Source organism: Diachasma alloeum, unplaced genomic scaffold (genome assembly GCF_001412515.2).
Source record: "Diachasma alloeum isolate Michigan unplaced genomic scaffold, Dall2.0 Dall_scaffold_00514, whole genome shotgun sequence".
NCBI lineage: Eukaryota > Metazoa > Arthropoda > Insecta > Hymenoptera > Braconidae > Diachasma > Diachasma alloeum.
The window spans coordinates 89,326-110,005 of NW_021680646.1; the positions used below are offsets into that span (position 1 = coordinate 89,326).

Sequence of the window (20,680 nt, forward strand, 5' to 3'; positions counted from 1 at the left end):
CACCACTTGTGGGATACTCGGGAATGTTGGACGGGTTGATGAAATTATAACACGCGTTGTAACAGTAGAAATCGAATGTNCATCATTTTCTGAAATTCCTGTTGTGCGATCGTTAATTTGTCTGGGGCGAGACGACGAGCTTTACTCGATACAGGAAGTCCAGGTNGCAATTAGATCATCCGATCGAGGGTGCCCGAAATATGACGAATCGTCACGAGGTGACGTAGTCAGGTATTCGGCTGCTAAGCCGGTGCGAATACAATATAGTGAAATAATTCGAACGTTAAATAAGTAGCTTAGCTACATTTTCTTTCATTTTTTTCTTTAGTTAAAAATTCTTAAAACGTCAGAGTTTGATTTAAACATAGATGAGAATAGTAATAATAATTATCCATCTTCGTGCCGAAAGGCTTGCCGCAGGGTGGTCTGGGGTTTACGGTAGATGATGTAGCGGTATTTAAGGCTATGTCTGTGGAGGTGATAATAATGTTTTCAATATCATTAATTGATGGTCGATGATATAAAAATCAAGAACATAAATCGATATCGTACTTTACTCTCAATTACTGCCTTTAATAAATTCGAAATTTCCAACAATTATCATAAAAATCAACTTAACCAATATAGCTGTTGTAATCATCTTCTAACTTCGAATTGATACTATTAAAACAAATATTTCAAGCTATAATTCAATTCAATTGCAGCATGATATTCAAATATATTCCCGGAATTCTGATTTTCAAAAAAAGCAAAATTTTTGCAAATTTTTAAATAACTCGAAATAACGACTATTGCTATCACCTTCATCTTCGAACTCGTTCTAAAAGACATGCAAACGATTTTTTACGCCATCATTCAATCAATTCAAAATTTTTGTCAGTTATCGTAGGACAACCGATTTTAATTAATGGCGATAGATAGGGCTCAACAATACCTTCATTTGATGAAAAAAAAATTCAATTCGATCCCTTCATTAGCGAACAATTGATGAAAAAGTTTGTTACATATGTACATACATACATCCACACACGTACGGGCGAGGAGTAAAAATTGTATTTCCGGGTTTTTGAATCATACTGCGTCTATATAACACAAAAAATCCAAAACTTAAATTTTGAATGATAACAAAGCTTTCGGGAGTAAAAAGAATCGCTATGCCAAAAATACTTGAGTGATGAAGGGCCAATCTTCCTCGCAATTTCCCTAGTCCAGAAAACGATTCATTTTTTCAAATTGGAAATTTCACTGACCTGGAAAATTATATTTTTTATTGCAAAAAATTAAACTGTTCGACTATTCAGCAAAGAAATATTCATTTATGGATTTTTTCAGTTAGTTACAAGTAAATTCGAAAAATATCAGTCTACGGCGATGCAGAAGTATGAGGATGAGAAGATCCAAAAGCTGCAAAAGGAGAAGAAACATAAAGAGCGGATTGAGAAGAAGAGACAGGAAGAGGCTACGGCTCTTCTCAGGAATGAGGTGGACATTGGAGACGATAAAATCGTAGAATTAACCGATGAACAGGCTGAGAAGCTTCAGAAAGAAATAGATAGTAGAGTAAGTACATCATTGATTTATATTTGGTGATATTCATTAAAGGATTGACACAGAAAAAAGTGTTTCTAGTTTCTCATTACAATCCACTACATTGTGATACTCAAATCCAGAGAACAAAAAGGCCTGGATTTCAGTGGTATTTTCACTTATTTCAAGAAAATTTTCTCTGAGAATTAGAGAACAATGTTCTTGTTCTCAGAAGGAACACTAGGGAAGTGTTCCCCTCCGATTTCGATGAAACTCCCATATGTTGTAGAGGACTCAAAACTAAAGGACACGTATTTTTTTTATCGACTAATACGTGGCTTTAAAGGGTGAAACCATGGTCAGAATGTGACCACCTTCAAGGGTGATCTTTCAATTCCACCTATAAGAAGAATATTTTCAGAAATATTAATCACGGTAATAAATCGCTTGTGAGAAATTATGAAGATCACAGTTGATAGTTCCTCCGGGGTTTGAAATTTGGGGGTAAACTACCCCTGCAAAAATGTTATTTTTCAAAAAAAAAAAATATGGCTCATAATTTCATAAAATTAATTGCGTTTGGAAGAACATGGAAAAATGCGGAATACCTGTTTTTGGATTTTCCCCGAAACTGAAGTTTTCTGGGGTGAAAAAAATGATTTCTCGGCAATGTCACCCATCACAGTAGTGGAGTTATTTATTTAATACATCAAGTTAATACATAGCTGGTGAGAAATAATGGAAATCACAAATGGTACTTTTTTTGGGGGTTGAAATTTGGAGGGTAAACTACCCCTATAAAAATTTTGTTTTTCAAAAAAAAAAATTATGGTTCAGAATTTTATAAAACCAATTGCGTTTGAAAGAACGTGGAAAAATACGCCATACCTGTTCTGGATTTTCTCCGGAACTGACATTTTCTCGGAAAAAAAATATTCTCTTGGAAATATTGCCCATCATTGTGATGGAGTTATTCATTCATTTCATCGAGGCAATAAATAGCTTGTAAGTAAATATGAAAATCAGAACTGATAGTTCCTCTGGGGATTGAAGTTTGGGAGGTGAACTATCTCTATAAAAATATTTTTTCTCATAGAAAAAAAAAATTTCAGGATTTCATGAAAATGTTTGCAGTGGAAAGAATATGGAAAATACAGAATACCTTTTTCTGGATTTTTCCGGAAACTCAAATTTTAAGGACAGAAAAAATTATTTCTTGGAGAACTGTGAGTTGTCCAAATAATTTGGTATTTATTGTAGAAACTCATCTTATTTATCTCCATCGAACCTTTACTTCTTCTTTAATTCTTTGGTATTTTCCTGTGGTCGTCAGTGTATATATTTTATTAAGGATTACATTTGGCACAGAAATGATATTCATCAAAAAAATGATGCAGGCAGAGAGACTTTCTGCACCTCGAGCATCTAACTACTGCAACATTAGAACAACCATCAACATCACATTGTGGATTAGAAGATTGTCCAAATGCAAAATCAACAGAATTATCAAATTCCTCAGGTATTATTACTGGTTTTAGCAATATAGCTACTTTGGAACCAAGTGTTACGAAATAGATTCTGATACCTAGGTGATGATAATTGATTATGAACTAGAGATTGCAATTTGATCACATTATTCCGCGCATGTAAACTGATATCATGATTCAAGAGAACGACCGTATCTGAAAAATGACGAACATAATTTTTCCAGATTCTGGAACCGTATATATCAAGAGGCTGAATTTTCTCGGTCGTCCCTTTTGGGATCAGCATCGTTAATAATGCTTTATTCCGAGAAGTTGCTTCTTCTACCACTCGAGAGCAATATCCACTCCATGAATCGATCAATAGTAGACTTTTTGGTCCCACGTTTGGGAAGAATACTTCTTCCAACCATACTTTTAAGTGCTCTGAAACATTTGGAATAGGATGAATATTGTAATCAGTACAAATACATCCACATCCACTGATAATACACCAGTTATTACTCATCACATCTTGTTATACATTTGAAATATCATCTTACCAGAAGTCAGTTTTCCCGATTTTGAAGCCGTTATATAAACATTTGAAGGTCTGAATACATTGTCCTGGACCATTGGGCCAAACTTTCCGGATGATTCCTTGAAAACAATGAAAAGAGGTGACAATAATTTGCCATCAGCAGATATCGTGGGTTGTATGGTATAAGTGTGTGTCGCTGATGTTACAGATTGTACAATGCATGTGACTTCTTTAGACCCCTCTTCCGTCAAAGTTCGTCCCGAATGCGTTTCCAATTGAAAACCACTTTGATCAGAATTATAGATGTTTTGTAAGCCATACATTTCAAAATATGGTTTGATCTTTTGCAGGAATTCATCTGCGGTGTTTTGTAAATCTTCTTGATTTTCCATCGTTTTACGCGTCACGAATTTAGTAATTTTGCAAGATGTAATGCGATGAGCTCTTTTGAAGTAATGCAGTCACCACGGCGAGGCCTTGAAACGAATATCTTCATGTCTAATATCTTTCGGGGCTTGCAGAGCACATCTCCGTAGGTCTGCATCATGAACAATTAACCCCGCATCAATAGCATTCTTCATATTTTTCAATGTATACTCTGATATACGTTTCAATTTCTCCATATAAGTTCCTCCTTTATTGACTTGATGCGCCCAGCGACGTAATTGTTGGACCGATTTCACTCTTTTGAATCTATTGGAAACGGTTTTTATAGACAGATTTTTTTTTGTTTTCGCACTCCTCCAGAATTCAACTGCTTTTTTTTTATACTTATAGTCTACAGGTTCGTCATCATCCGGATAACCATCAGATGATTCTTTATGATGCCGTTGGAATTCTGTATCCTCAATCGGTACCATTTCGATGTCTCTATACGGCTCTTGGAAATCGAGAGTGGATTCTTCAATCATTTCCACACCATTATATTCCTCCATAGTTCGTTTCAAGATGTTCTCGAAGTTAGTTGCCAATTCTCGTTCTTCATTAGTCACAGGAGTTTCCACAAAATTCATCACTTCAAATGTTGCCATGAGAAGCTTAATAACGTTTATAGGATTGAATCTCATGGTGAAAACAATTGGAAATTTACGATTAGTAAGAGACTGTTTTCGCATGATATGTTTATGTAGACTGAACACGGTGCGAAATGAAAGGGAACAAAATTGCAGAAATATTCGGGGTTATCAATAATGCATGATTACTGACCCGATTTGCTATTTTTGAATATAGGTGATGTTCGCATGAATATTGTTACTTTGTTTGGATTCATTATCGCTTTTAGCAGTGTGCTATCACCACATATAGTATAATGATGCATGTGATATTCGCAAAAAATTATTTTTTTTCACCCCAGAAAATTTCAGTTCCGGGAAAAATTAAAAAACAAGTGTTCCGCACTTTTCCTTATTCTTTCAAACGCAATTGATTTTATAAAATTCTGACCTTTTTTTTTGAAAAACAAAATTTTTATAGGGGTAGTTTCTCCTCAAAATTTCATCCCCCGAAGGAAGTATCAATTTCGATTTTCCTCATTTCTCACCAGCTATTTATTAACTTGATGAATTGAATAAATAACTCCACTACTGTGATTCGTGACATTTCCGAAAATTGTTTTTTTTTCACCCCAGAAAACTTAAGTTTCGGGGAAAATCCAAAAACAGGTATTCCGCATTTTTCCCTGTTCTTCCAAATGCAATTGCTTTTATGAAATTCTGAGCCATATTTTTTTTTTAATAAAATTTTTACAGGGGTAGTGTTCCCCCAAAAATATAAATATATTTGTGAAAATATTTTTCTTATAGGTGGAATTGAAAGATCACCCTTGAAGGTGGTCACATTCTGACCATGGTTTCACCCTCTACAACATAAATGTGAGTTTCATCGAAATCGGAGGGAAACACCTCTTTAATATTCCTTGTCAGTTATTTTTATTGATAAAGTTCTAGTTCTCAGTAATGTTTAGTTAAAATCGGTACCCATTATATACTTAAGCCGAGAGCCGCGGGTTTCTTAAAATAAGAACCGTTCGAGGCCGTTGGGTTTGGAGATCCGCAGACAGATAGAAAAAAATCGGAATTGAATAAAGTTTACAATTAAGATTAAAATTGAATAAAGATTAAAATTAAGTCATCAGGGTCAGACTTACTTTCATTTCTGACCTGCATTTTGTTTCTAATCTTCACGGCTGATCTTTGTGTCCCTTAGTTTGGACCCTCATTTTTGTGATTCATAACTCTTGCATCTCCCTTTACCCTTTTATTAGGTGTACAAATAAGTTTTAGGACACGTCGATACCGTGTCCTCAAAGGAATTCAAAATTACCGCTTATATATATGGTGGGGTTTGTTATGTAGTATCAAAACCTAAGGGAGTCATAAAGAATCATAAAAAAAAAAAAATTCTGAGAGAATTAGAATTTAGAGAGAAAAAAAAAGAGAGAAAACATAACCTTAAATTCTGTGAATAAAACATGCACATCGATAAGCTATTTATTAGACACTGCATTCGCTATGAATTCCATCAAGGAAAAACTGTTAGGAAAGCATGTCAATCGATTTGTTCTGTTCTTGGGGACAACATGTAAAAGTACAACATGTGAGTATTGGTATAAGCGATTCAAAGAAGGTGATTTCGACGTTAGTGACCGTGAACGTACCGGGGCTCCTGTAAGGGTGGATGACTAGGAACTGCAAGCGTCGCTGGATGAAAACTCTTGCCAGACGGAAAAACAACTTGCAAAACAGCTTGGAGTAACTCAACAGACCGTTTCCTATCTTTTAAACGCAATAGGAAAGATTCGAAAAGGAACAAAGTGGATGCCACACTTTTTGACTCAAGAAAATAAAGATAGCCAACTTGACATATGTCTGAATCTTTACAATAAGCAACATAGAAAGTCTTTTTTGTGGACAATTGTGACCGGCGATGAAAAGTGGATTTATTTTGATAATCCAAAACGCAAATATCATTGGGTTAACCCCGGCGAGCCGACGACAACGACACCGAAGCGCAATATTCACTGTAAGAAGATCATGCTGTGTACATGGTGGGATATGAAAGGCATACTGCATTATGAACTTATGAAGTCTAGCGCGACAGTTATTGCCGATCGTTATCATCAACAATTAATGAGATTGAACCAAGAAATTGAACAAAAACGTCCATTTACTGGTAAAGGAAAACCTCCAGTAAAATTGCTCCATGACAACGCCAGGCCTCAAGTGGGGAAACCGATCAAAGATACGTTAATGGCTCTTGGATGGGAAGTTGTGCCACACCCGGAGTATTCACCAGACTTACCTCCAACTGATTTTCACTTGTTTCGGAAGATGCAAAACGAATTGACTGATGTGCGATTCAAAACATTTGAAGAAGTGCAAAAATGGGTCGATAATTTCCTCGCCTCGCAAGATGAAACTTTCTTTGCGGAAGGCATTCGTGAATTACCTAACAGATGGCTGAAGGTCATTCAAAATGATGGAGATTATTTTGATGAATAAATGTAGTTTACTTTTTTTCGAAAATGAATTTTTAATTTCTTACAAAGTGTCCTAAAACTTATTTGTACACCTAATATTTTGTGATTCGTGTTTTTGATCCTTACCCTTGACCCTGATAACCTCTATTTTTCCACTATTGCAGTTCCAAACTCAAACCTTTTACATAATTTTTTTCACATATTATGTGCAAGGAAAGCCAAATTTATAATAATACACGGAGAGAAAAGTCGGGAAAAATTGTAATGCTCAACAGCAGAAACGAGATGCAAACCAATCTCCCGTTTTACCCCTGACGACAACTAGAGGAGAGGTATATGCATTTGACCACGGCCGACTCTGTTTCCTCAGAAATTTGAAGCAGTCTAACTCGACCAGAAATAAATCAAAACAGGCGCTCTTCCCTTATGGGAATCAGATATTTGCAGCACTTATATTTAGCATATATTTGGCATACCACATTTTTGGCCGAAAATATATCTGAGATGTATGATATATGTTAAATATTTTACATCGAGATATATGTGCATATTTATATCTAGGATATATCTGGCATATGACATTTTTGGCCGAAATATAAGTGAAATATACTGAGATATATGTCCGGGTATATGTGCTTTCCAAGAGGGTTGCACTTAAAAAAAGGTAAGATTTCAAGGATGGTTGTTAGCATACTGGTTCGCATTCCAATCATCCCAATTAATTGATAGTTAACAAAACAAAAATGATACACCGAGATGGCAAGAGATTGCAAAAGTCGCTAGGCCAAGAGAGTAAAAGATGTGTTGGTACTAAATAGATATCTAATACCTAGACTGCGGGTTCCCATGCCTCTCATTGTTATGTCCTACCGAAGTTACTAGACGGACAGTGGCACCTTTCAAAATCTTTAGCGCCAAACTCAAAACCTGGATTCGTTAGCCAGTAAATTTCTGATGAGGAGTCCATCGCAGTTGACTCGTTCATCGGCAGGATGATTGGATGAAAGGTTTTAATTGAAATACATCCAGTAGGCCAGTGCTGAAGAGAACACGTTAAAACTTTCATTTAATAAACTTTCGACTCGAAAACGTTAAATTTCAAACTATTAGGTGTATGACTTAATTCTCGGCCTTTTTTCGGCAGTTCTGACATTTATTCTAAAAAAATTAATACAGATCTAATCTTGCAAATAATCGTCATCACTTTGCACGCATTTCTCCCATCTGTCGGGCAATTGTCGGATTCCGGCTCGAATCAAAGATGGTGATTTTGACCGGATGAAGTCATCAATGCTCTGCCGGACTTCTTCAGGAGATTGAAACTGGGTATCAACGGTGATACGAAAAAGGTGATACAACGTGCAAGGTCTGAAGAATACGCCGCATGTGGGAGAATTTCCCAGCCCAACGTGGAGATAACTTTCAGGATTTCTTTTGTGTGTCGCTCCGCGTTGTCCTGCAGCAAAATCATTTGCCTCGTGCCACTACCAGTAAAAGGTCTCTTTTCCTCAATAGCATCACTCCATTTCACCACTTGGTCCTGATAACGCTAAGCAGTAACGATTTCCCCCTGTTCGCGTATCATAAGAGATTACACCTTTGGAATACCACCAAATACATAACAACAAACCTCTCGAAATAGTTTGATGAGTCACTCCAAGAGTATCAGCAAGCTCCTATTGTGTTTGACAGGGATTTTCATTGAATAGGTTGTACAACTCCTCGTCCTCAACTTTTTTTGGTTGCCCAGGACATTCTTCATCCTGGTGATCAAAATTTCCATCCTGAAATATTTAAACACTTTTTACATGTGCGATAAGATGCAGCAGTCTCTCCCACGGCCGAACAAATCATTTCTTGTGCTTCTGCAGCAGTTTTTCCAAGGTGGAAGGTGAAAGAAGGGACTGCCTGAAATGCTGCTAGTCGAACGACATTTTTATTTACTATGTTTTTAAAGTTGTGCTAATCGGACCACAATCAGACTTGAGTGGTTTGATAGCTTCCAGATGGCGCTTCAAAACGCCCTTTATTGTGGGAAATTTTTTCTATTCATATAGGTGTTCTAATCAATTTGATCTAGGGGCCGAGCATTAAGTCATATACCTAATACATACTGAATTAAACTCATGAAAACTCTAAGGAAAACTAAAGAAAAAATAGTTGAAGAGAGAACCTCGAAATGTATCGAAACAACAGCAACGATAGCACTGACTTGAAGGTGCGCTTAAATCTACGGGTTGGCTCCTAACACCCCCGCTAGACCAAAAGTTGCGCGCGGAATCTTGACCCAGGGGAAAGCAAAGGGGGGTAATTTCAGGCTAGTGAGGCAATGAACAAAAGAGAGCTCAACATGTGTGGACCACATGAAACAGTGAAAGTTTTGAAATATCTCAGAACTGAGACTCTACCATTTTACGAGCATGACCGTTGAGTAGGTTTTCCTCTCTTCATTTCAGATTTTTGAGAAAAGTCTTGTGACGAATTTGGGAAGGTTATAAATTTCAGAAGTAGCTTCAAGTACTTGACATTTATGATTTTTACAACGGGTTTTGTCACGCTTGTGAAATTTTTTTCCGTCCTTTGTTCATTGTCCTTCATTTTAGCATTGTTTCTATATTCCAAAATGTCACATGTTGTTTAAGTTCACTTTGAAGTGATAATTGAATGATTGAACGAACTTACCCAAGTGAAGTTCAATCACAATTGTGTGAGCCGTCTCGTCCGAACAGATCAAAGAGTAGTAACGATCATACCATGTGGTCCATCTCAGAAAAGTCCCTAAAAATACCATAGACAAAAAATGTAGTTCCTCTGTGTATCCGTGCGCCCCTTCGCCAACCTACGCCATTGTTCCCAAAAGACTGACCCAATCGCGTCAGGGAGGTAATATTAAGGGAGGGGTTTCGATCTGTTCGGACGAGACGGCTCACATAATTGTGATTCAACTTCACTTAGGTAAGTTCGTTCAATCATTCAATTATATTTCGCCGTCTCGTCCTCTAGATCAAAGAGTAGATATTCAGAGCACACTAGCGATTTGGTATAAATTCAATAGAACATTGAATAAACCAATGAACAATCATTTAAGTAATTACACACACTCTTCATAATAAAGCTGTCATGTATGCTTCGGTTTTAAAGTAATAATACCATTATAAATGATAATGAACAAGTAAGGAGTCTACAGCGAGAACGAAGAAAAAACGAACTCAATATTTGTTTGGATGTGACTAAGATTAAAAAAAGGAACACGAGGTAGTGGGATTATCTAGCTGATTCAATTATGGCTCTAGCAAAACTCTGCGACTCTATGATGGGACGATTGTAGAAACAAGCGAAGATAGATGATTCAGCTGTCCAGCCCGGTGCTTTTCTTATGGTCTCTATGTTGATACCTTTGAGAGCTGCCAACGAAGTCGCATGTCGGGTACTGTGAGACTTGAAAATCGTTGCATCAATGTCACACTCATTTAAGGTTTTCTTGACCCAATTGCTGACGGTTTGTTTTAGCCGGATGATGTGGCTTTTTTATAGTGATGAATAACCTGGAAGATGAGCGTAAATTTTGTTCTTTGAATATAAGCTCTTAATGCAGACCCTACACAAAGTTTTGGTTGTGCTTGAAAGATGGGCAATTTTATCAATGGATTTGACTTGTTCTTTTTCATTGTTTTTATGCGATCAGGAATTTTGGACAAGGTCTGAATGCTTTGAGCTGTTGTGAGGGCCAGGCTGGAGCTGATCTGTATGTATTCAAGGATGATGATGACTTGAGAGTTTCATTTTTCTCAGCAAGAAATTGGAGAATCCGAGTGGCATAAAAGTTAAAAAACTCGAAACCATACTTTTGGCAAAAAGACCACCAAGACCTCCAGACTGAGTCGTATTGTTTCAGTGTTCCTTCAGTGATGGAGGCTGATACTACTGGAATACCTAATTCTCGAGGTTCTCTGCTGGTGTACGCCTGCCTGATAATCTGATCGCGGCCAGGGTAAGCGATCTCTGTAGTGGATGACTCTCCCTAGAAAGAGATAATAATAATGTCTTGTTAGGAGTAAACATGATTGGGGGATGAGTCTGCATCCTCTGGATCAAAGGAAACCAACACTGCGTTGACCAATACGGAACAACAATAACTCCCTAAGCTTCATCGTCCAAAATTTTTTGGAGTACTCTAGGAATGAGATCGAAAGGGGGAAATGCGTAAAAGTAAATCCTAGACCAGCTAATTGTAAAAGCATCGATGGCCATGGCACCAGGATCTCTTCGCCAGGTAACATAATTACCGCATTTGTGGTTCAAGTAAGACGTAAAGAGTTCAACATCGAAGGGACCAAAGCATTCGTCAATTCTCGAGAAAGCCCATTCCGCCAATTCCCACTCGGTATCTGTGGGCAATCTCCTCGATTCTGCGTTTGCCCCTGTTTTCTTTGGATTAAATATATGATGCTAACACCCACAAACTCCTGTCTTCACACAATTGCCACAAACGTTTTGCTTCTCTGTTGAGCTTAGTAAATTGAACACTGTCCATCTTGTTGATACAAGCGATGGCAGTCGTATTATCAATACGAAGGAGTTGGCAGGATGATCGAGAAGAGACGAAGCATTGCAAAGCCAGAAAAGCAGCCTTCAATTGCAAAATATTTATGTGGAGGCTCTTATTCGGAACAGTATGCCCAGACAACTGCAAACTCGTTAAAGCTGGCAGTGATACCGTAGTCGTATCCGGACCAGAAGCTGGACACCGGAGGGGTGACAGAGATGAAGAAGCTCCTGAAGGGGGCTATATTGGCTTTACCAGACGGAATCAAAGCACCCATGTTCGACGGAGTCTGGGAGAGGGACGGTGCGGTTGTGGTGAACTGCACAGACGAGGCCACAGGGAGCTGGCGGAAGAATCTGTTCCCTGAGAATAAAATAGCGGGGCACACCATCCAAGTTGTGGCACTCTCGGAGCTTCCTAAGAAGCATCGAGTTGTGATACACGTGGAGGACCAGGAAATTACTTCTCAGGAAGCATTTAGTTTTCTTGAGAAGCAAAATGCAGGCCTGAAGAGTGCCCACTTCGCTGCGTGGTCGATGACGGGTCGCTTGCTGGACTGAAGGCATGCAACTTCAGACCTCACTGTGGGCTCCAAACGGCTACCGTAAGGGAGCTGGGGAGAGACCGTAGTGAGGTAAAGAAGACAGGTACGACTGAAGTACTAGAGAAATAGCTACCATAGCTATGAATCGGGTACAGATCGTACAGATCAACTTGCATCACAGTAAGGCGGCTTCGGCGACACTAGCCAAGGTTCTAGCTTGGATGCAGACAGTAATAGCATTGATCCAAGAACCTTGGATAATCAACAATGCTATTCAGGGACTGACTGGTTGTGACAAGGTATATCATGCCGATACACCAGAAAAATTGAGAACCTGCCTAATTATTAAAGGATTAGATTTTTTTTCTCTGTCCGCAGTTCAGCGGGGGAGTCCTAACTGCGGCTCAAGTGAGGTTAAACCTAGGACTAGGCAGGGTTATGGATATAATAGTAGGGTTGGCTTACATGCCCAACATATGACTCAACAGAGTCACCCCCACTGGACGAAGTAAAAGAGCTGTGCAACCATGTGAAAAGGAGGGGGCTTCAACTCCTGTTGGGCTGTGATGCGAACTCCCATCATGCTGCATGGGGGAGCACCGGTTGTAACGGCAGGGGTGAGAGCCTCCAAGTGTTCATCATGGGGGCAAGGCTCCATATTTTAAACAGGCGGACAGAACCAACTTTCGTTAACCGTAGACGACAGGAAGTACTAGACATAACTCTGGCAACGGATGATGTGGCTGGCTTAGTTGGAGACTGGAGGGTCTCAAGAGACCTCTCGGCCTCGGATCATATAACCATAAGAATGTCCGTTCTTTTTGAGAAAGCGACTGAGTGGAGCAGAAACCCACGGCGGACCGACTGGGGAAATTATCGGAACAGTCTAGCACTTAGGCTGAGGATGATTTCTCTCAGATTTGGCAGCAAGAAGCAACTGGAAGAGGCCTCTAAGGTTTTGCACCGGGTAATAATTGACTCATATGAGAAAAACTGTAAGTTGTTGCCCAGAAGGCGGAAGACTGAGATACCCTGGTAGTCGGAAGACGAACTTGGGGGACTCAGGAATGAAACCAGAAGGGCTTTCAACAAGGCAAAGAATGCGAGGGAAAGTCCCCGTAAGGAAGCAGCCTGGACGACTTACAGGGGACTCCTCGCAAAGTACAACAAGGCATTAAAAGACAGGTGCCGCCAAAGACAGGTGCTGGAGGGCTTTCACGAGCGGCATTGAGAGCCAATCAGAGACTGCCAGGCTGGCGAAAATCCTTGGTACAAACAAGATCAAACATATCTAGGGAGCCTACAAGCACCGGATGGAAGCAATACGGAGACAATGGAGGAAACATTGAAACTTCCGGATGACTCGATATGTTGGTCCTTCTTCGCGATGAATTTACGGGCCCTCACAAACGCGTAATTAACAAATCTTGCCAAAAAAATTATACTTTACACCCAATCCCAAAACTCCAAAACTCTAAAAATTCACCACGCCATAGCAGGAACTCTAAACCCAAAATTCTTCACCGGAGTGGGAAATGCTAGACTTAAAATTCTCCGTCGAAACGGGAAAAACTAGGCCCTAGGCTCAACTCCATTCAAAATGGGTCGACTTCAACTCAAAAACTCTACCGAAGTGGGAAACCTTTAAAAATCAAAAAATCTCCACCAGAGTGGGAAATAGAAATCTCTCTCCCTCTCACCCTAATTATTTATCCACGGATTAGCTTTTCCTGTCGTGAGGGAAGTTGTTTTCAGGTCTCGGTGGTGTTTCTAACGGACATCCCCACATGTTCGTTACATTTCTTTTCCTCATAATATCTTCAAAACGGAAATAATATTCATAAATGAAAAATGAATTTTACGATCTCTACTGAAATTTCAAAACGAATAGTCAAATAAAAATATAATACTCTGGGAAGATATGATTCTTTCAATCGAATTTTTTTGTTAAACTACCTGTAAAAGTTACGTGAGAAGAATAATCAATAAAGTAGAATCTCATATGATTCACTTTCATAGATAAATGTAGGAAGAAATACTCATCATGGTTAAACTTGACCTTTGAAATCGTTAATTTCACTTCCAACATCATTAGATATGACAAATCGATTTAAATATTTCCTAAATGAAATCGAATATGTCGAAAAATATTGAAAAAATTCACCTGAAACTTATTTTGAACAAGAATTTAATCTGGCAAATGTTCTCACCACAATCATAATCATGTTGTCAAATACATGTGTTCTCTTGAGAATGTCAAACAACTGAAGAGATGGTATTTAAAAAATTGTACCGCATGTTTGGATCGATCTTTGAAAATGTTCTGTAAACATATGAGTTTACACCAAATGAGTGCAGAGCATATCTCCTTCTTCCCGAAGGAATTTTTACCTGTTTTTACTTCCCATAGTATTGAAGATATCTGGGAGAAATGGCCAGAAACATTGAAACGAGATGCGGATATCGCTGGTTGTCGTAAATGTCGTGAACATTATCACGACACATCCGAGAACGGAAGAGACAATGATGACTGCAAAACCACAATATTTCACAAATTTGTACCTATGAAAAATGATTGCTTCTTTTGTAAAGTACTCGAGAAAGTGTGAATTTTTTGTATTATTTTATGATTCGATTTCAACAATAAATATACATTGAATTATATGTTCAAATTTTTATTTTCTAGATTAATTCACAGATCAAAATTTCGGTAATTAGATAGAATAGCACCTCCTAATCATTCGGGATACTGATAGGTAAATATCAACTTTTTTATATTGAAGTAATTTGACGTATATTTTGTCGGAACCTAGTTGCAATAAATGAATTTAACGTCCTTTGAGCCATCACACTTAATAACGTGGATGCTCATGCAGATGTACGGGACTTCCCTTTCTGCGCTTTCCCTTCTAAAAGCGGTTTATGAAATTTCAATTATGAGGTGTTCATATAAATTCAACGTGTAGTGAAGCACTTATTTTTCAAAGTATCAAGCCTCACCAGCACTTAGCATTACCCAGGGTTCGCGACGGGCACGCAGCTGGTATGAACCCCACAAAGGCCAAAATTTGACCCAGTCACCCCCTTGAAGTTATTTACCTAATTGAGTCCGACTCAATTTTTTTCCTGATTTCAATTTCTATTTGTATTAAATGACGAAATAATTCAACTTCCTCGAAAAATTCGTTGGAGTTGCTATATTAGCACATTACCAAAATTTCTTCCCACATCCCACACCAATTAGCCCAAAGATTCTAGAAAATTCCGAAAACGTGTGGCAAACGTTTTCAAAATTATATTTAATGCTTCTCCTCGTAATAATCTTCTCGCCCCCGTTCTCCTAGCCTTCTCCAGGCCGCACTCTCCTCGCCCCTTCGCCCCTGGCCCTGCTCCGACAATGTTTGTCTGATCCTCCTGACCGTCGCTCATCCTCGCACCGGAAACTTTTAGAACATTCTACCATACTCAACTCATGTACCTATAACTGCTTGACCATCATGAATCATAATTAGTTCTAGAACATTCGAAAAAAAATGTCTAGCAAACGTTTTCCAAACCTGCAATATTTAATTACCCCGTTCACCTCACCCCCTCCCTCGCGGCGGCTATCTGACCCTCATGAACCTCGCTCACCCCCACCCCCCTCACTGGAATCTTCTAGAACATTCTACCACTTCCCTCCCCGCACCAGACCCTACCCGAACCTTCTAGCACCCCCCTCTCCCCTCCCCGCACCTGCCTCTAGCCGAACCTTTGAAAACATTCTACCACCCCCTTCCCCCCTCCCCGCAGCAGCCCCTAGCCAAAACTTCTAGAACATTCTACCCCCTCCCCTCTCTCTCCCCCGTCCCCGCCCGGCTGTGGACCTGATGTCTCATTTCTCAAGGTCAAATTCATCCGGAAGCGGCACTGCCTATCTACTGGAAAAAAATTCAGATTTTGATCTTTGATTACAATGGAAATGTTGATTTTCATATAAGACACTGGGTTAAATCCTGATTTTTAAACATTTCTTCTTTGAAAAACCAAAACGATAATTAAATTGAGAAAAAAATTAGATTTCCGAATCTAATCAAGTTTTCTGCAATTTTTTTGTAGTTTTCAATAATCTTTGAATTTACCGGAAGGGTAGGATTACTTTAAGAGAAAAACCATGAAAATTTTCAAGACATGACATTCTGAAATCGCTATATTATCGCGTAGAATGATTAATCTCGTGGATGAAATAGATGATATGGGGTATCAATTGGAAGATGTCGACAACACCTTCAAATTGACATATGATTTATCCTTACAGGTCCTATCTACAGCCTCGATAAATGGAAAAAACTGTAATTTTTGGCACGTAAAATAACGTAAAAAGTGGAAACTATCTGAAATAACCACATGAAAATTACATTGAATCGAATCACTCTGCACAACTTCAAAGAATAGTAAATGCTCTTCCAAATAAAATACATTCCCCGCCTAATCCATTCAGGTGGATCGAACAATCCAACCAAAATTAATTTTTCAAGTGAAACATTAAAATTCAATTTTCGTCTAAAATTCTCATAAATTGATGAAAAATTGACATTGGACAAATCAGATGTTATTTTGTAGTTTAATTAATATGTTTTACTACGAGTTCACTACATGTATGGTTCATGCGAGAGAAAGAAGGAATTGAGTACAGAAACCAAAGAATGAAGATTGGTAATGCTTACAGATATTTTTCTATATTGGGTGAACAGAAAAATAGGAATTGGTCGGGAAGTTATTGGTTTGCCCCCTAATGGGTCACACCGACCCCAGTCCACATGCAATGGAAATGAGCGAAGCGAGCGACCAACAACCCAATCCAATTCTAACCCACCCGCAATGGGAGCGAGCGAAGCGAGCGGCCAATAACCCAGTCCAATGTTTTGCTTTTCTTTGGCCCTGCCGTACCTCTCGTGTAAGTTCAGCCATTTCCTTTCGAACATCGAATTATTTCTCGTATAGGGAAGGAAGGGACAGATTTTAAATCCGTTATTCACATTGTAATTTACTTTTGTGATAAAAATATGCATTCGAATTTTTTTCTTTGCTTTTCCTATCGAAAATCGTCATTTTGCGTTTTTTTTTCGATTCGTGAAAACCCTACTAGTCCTTCACTTTTCCATAGTTTTCAACGAAAATTCTTTTGTGCACTTCATGTGATCTCCCGGAAAATCGATCCTATAAAATTCGAAATCACTCAATTTCTTTTGCACTGAGAAAAATCCAACAGTCGTTTAAGGGCGTGGCGCTTAATTGAAGGCAACGCACTTATAAACGCCTTAAAAGTCGCGCCACTATGATTTGAAACAATATTCAAAAAACAGGTTGAATCAAAGTCGCGGGGATCTTTATTTCAACGGCGTACGAGTCTTTGACTCTGGAAAAATCCAAGAAAATTGAGAAAACGTATCTTGGCATAGAATTGATTGAGATTGAGGGCAGAGAGTTCAGAGATCACTAGGAATTCTCAAATGATACCCATGCACTGCCTTGCGGCCGGAATGAGAAAAAAAAAAAAGGTTTTTTTGACCCGTTGGAAGTGTGTGGCCTGTCGAACTCGAGTGGTACCCTCCTAAGAGTCCAAAAACATTTTTTCCACTAGTGTCAAACCCTATTTTCCATCGCCATGTGTGGACAGTGAATCTCAAATAAGTACGCATAAGTGATGAAGAATAGCTATATTATCTTAAGATAAAAGAAATTTTCCGTACTGACCTTCACTTTTCCTCGTCCGGGGATTGATATTGGCCTTTCCCTAAACTCGTAAAAGTAAAACTCACTATGGAAAAATATCGTTCACGGCTAGCGCCACGAGTTTTTCCTACTCGTGTGGTTGGCCAGTCCTCGCCTTCGGCTCGGACGCCAACTCCACCTGAATAAAAAACCTCATAATACTCGCCCTGAAATATACCATTTCCGCGTGGTAAAAATGCCTGCTTATGGGCTTAGCTTAGGTGAGGTGGTGGAAAGTTATGGATGTTCATCGAGGTAATGATAATATTTTACCATCATTAATTGATGGTTATCAACATAAAAATTGAAAACATGGAACTACAGTGAACTTTACTTCTAAGGACTGATTGAGTCCCAGAACCATGAGGCCATGGAACCATGACGTAATCAGACTCCATATATTCGAGGCCTAAACTAGGTCTGAATTGAGCTTCGCTAAAAGCCCCATTAATTATCCCCATTTTATTGGGTGTATGACTCAACTTTTACAGATTTCTCAGTAAATTTATTTAATAGAAAAAATAGAGAATAACGAACTTAATCTTGGAAATATTGTCCATCGTTTTCTATGACCTTGCGCCGTCTCTCAGGTAACATACGAATGCCGTCACAAAAGAAACTTGCAGGCTTCGAAGCGATAAAGTCATCGACGAATTTACGCGTATCGTCCAGCGTTTTGAATTGATTAGTTTTGAATTGATAAGCCACTGAGTTGCGGTAACACAGGGCTCATACAAGTTTACTCCCATCGTCAGCCTAAGCAATACGAACCTGAGAGGGAATATGAAGAAAATATCTGATGATTTTTGAAGGTACCCGGGGAAGTGGTATTTGACGAATCATTTTTAGCTGTAAATTCTGGCCGAAAACTCGCTTATTATGAGATTCTTTCACTTTTTATTGCTATGCTTGACAGCTATTTGGTTGACAAAAAAGAATTGCAAAGCTATAGAGAGAAATTATCAAAAGCTAGAAGGAAGTTATCAATTTGCTACCGAATCTGAATGTACTTCATTTCATCAAATACTGCACTCTATTGACCAGGATCCGACTACCAAAAATAATGATGAGGATCCGAATCATTTTTCGTATTGATTTTTCATTTTTCAAGAAAAAAAATCGTTTTTAAAATATTTGGAAATGGGTGAAACCTAAGGGTCAAGCTTAAGGATCATATCTAGCAGTCAAGTCTCATTCTTCATTAGCATTTCTCTATTTTGTTATATCCGAAATTTCCAGAAATATTCCATGAAACAAAATAAATTTTCAAGCGAAGGTAAAACACCTCCGACTTCACAGAATGCCGAATCAGCACCTCAGTGCATCGCTCCCAAAAAGTCCCACCGTGCAATGACCGCTATCGCATGCAATTTCCCAATACCGAAACTCAAAAATAATCATTTTTCCTTCCCTTGCCACGAGTCGAATTTTGTCACCAAGCAAAACTGACACGTAGAAATCAGTCGTTAGCTGACATTCGGTAGTGAAAGTTCTTCGCGGAAATTGCTTGCGGAATCGGTCGGGTGGAATTCAATTCCGGTAGTAATTCAGGCAATAATTCCTGATACTATAACGGTGACTTCTCATTCATAATTTCGGGAGATGATCATTGATTTTCACTAGGGGACAGTAATTCCCTAAAATCGAAAGTAGCCGCGTTTCTTGCATATAAAAGGAATACTCCAAATCACAAAGTATTTTGTGCTGACGAACTCAAATATAAAATTAAAGTATAAAATTCATTTAATTCACCTACTAAACTCTAGTTTACCTCAATACGCAAGTATTCTCTGTGTAGTGGCGAAAGTGTAGAGGAAAGAACATAGGTTCACCATAGACTTACTAAAATTCAAGAACTCTATATTACGTATATTTTTGAACTATTTGTTAAAAAAAATTCTAAAGTGCAATCGTTTGGCGGAATACCATTGGATACTTTACACCAAGCGATATCCGAGCAAAATCGAGTGAGTACCTCTTTTCCAAGACGAAAATAGGAATTCTTCTAGGGGACCAAAAATCAGTTCTATAAATCAAATATTCTCAAATCAAAATTCTAACATAAATTTCATGTATTGGTCTGTGTAAATCTTTCGGAGAAATTATAATTTTGATTGTTAATCTTTTGGTCATTGCAAAAGCCTTTCATCCCTCCATTTCCTCCTATCCTTGGAAGAAATATCAGGAGTTCAAAAGACATAAAAAGGTAAGATTTGAACAAATCTTTCAACGTCGTTTTCTAAAGAAGAAAAATAAAACAAGTTTATGGCACAAGAATCCGTGTCATATCTTGGAATAAATTCAGTTATTCGGAGAAATAGAATTATTTTATTCCAGCCGTAGTCCTTTGACGTGGATTACGTCTCCAGACATAACAATTTCTTCAACTCGCCAAATTGATCAGCTTGATGTTAGTCGTATTCCACTCTACCTGCACAGTTGAATTGTTCATTCTCCACAAAAAAACGATTACAAATGGTTATTAATGACTCAAGGCAGATGTGGACAACCTGAAGTTCTGAATTGAAAACAAATAATTGATAAATTTATTCTGAAAAATAGATGAGTGTGACGGCTAATACATTCGCACTGTCAGATGGGTAAAACACTAAAGATCACATTTTTTTTCCAGCATACACCAATTGCCGAAACACCAGTCCCAGGGCCCAGCACAAGTTCCACCAGCCTGCCTGAGACTTCCGAGAAAATGGAAGCAGTCGACGAGGAGGAGGATGAAGCGGACAATGAGAAGCTGAAACCCAATGGTGGGAATGGTGCAGATCTCTCCGACTATAGATGGACACAGACTCTGCAAGAGGTTGAAGTA

The 20,680-nt window shown here is 38.5% G+C and overlaps 1 protein-coding gene across 2 annotated transcripts in view; it reads left to right on the forward strand.

Annotated features, from left to right (window-relative positions):
- The window catches only part of LOC107042746 (nuclear migration protein nudC), a 318,222-nt gene that overhangs the window by 58,311 nt on the left and 239,231 nt on the right, over positions 1 to 20,680 (forward strand). For both annotated transcript variants that reach the window (XM_015263925.1, XM_015263926.1), the window contains 2 exons: positions 1,333 to 1,560; positions 20,486 to 20,677. In XM_015263925.1, the coding sequence (XP_015119411.1) occupies positions 1,333 to 1,560; positions 20,486 to 20,677 (420 nt within the window). The remainder of the gene's footprint in view (positions 1 to 1,332; positions 1,561 to 20,485; positions 20,678 to 20,680) is intronic.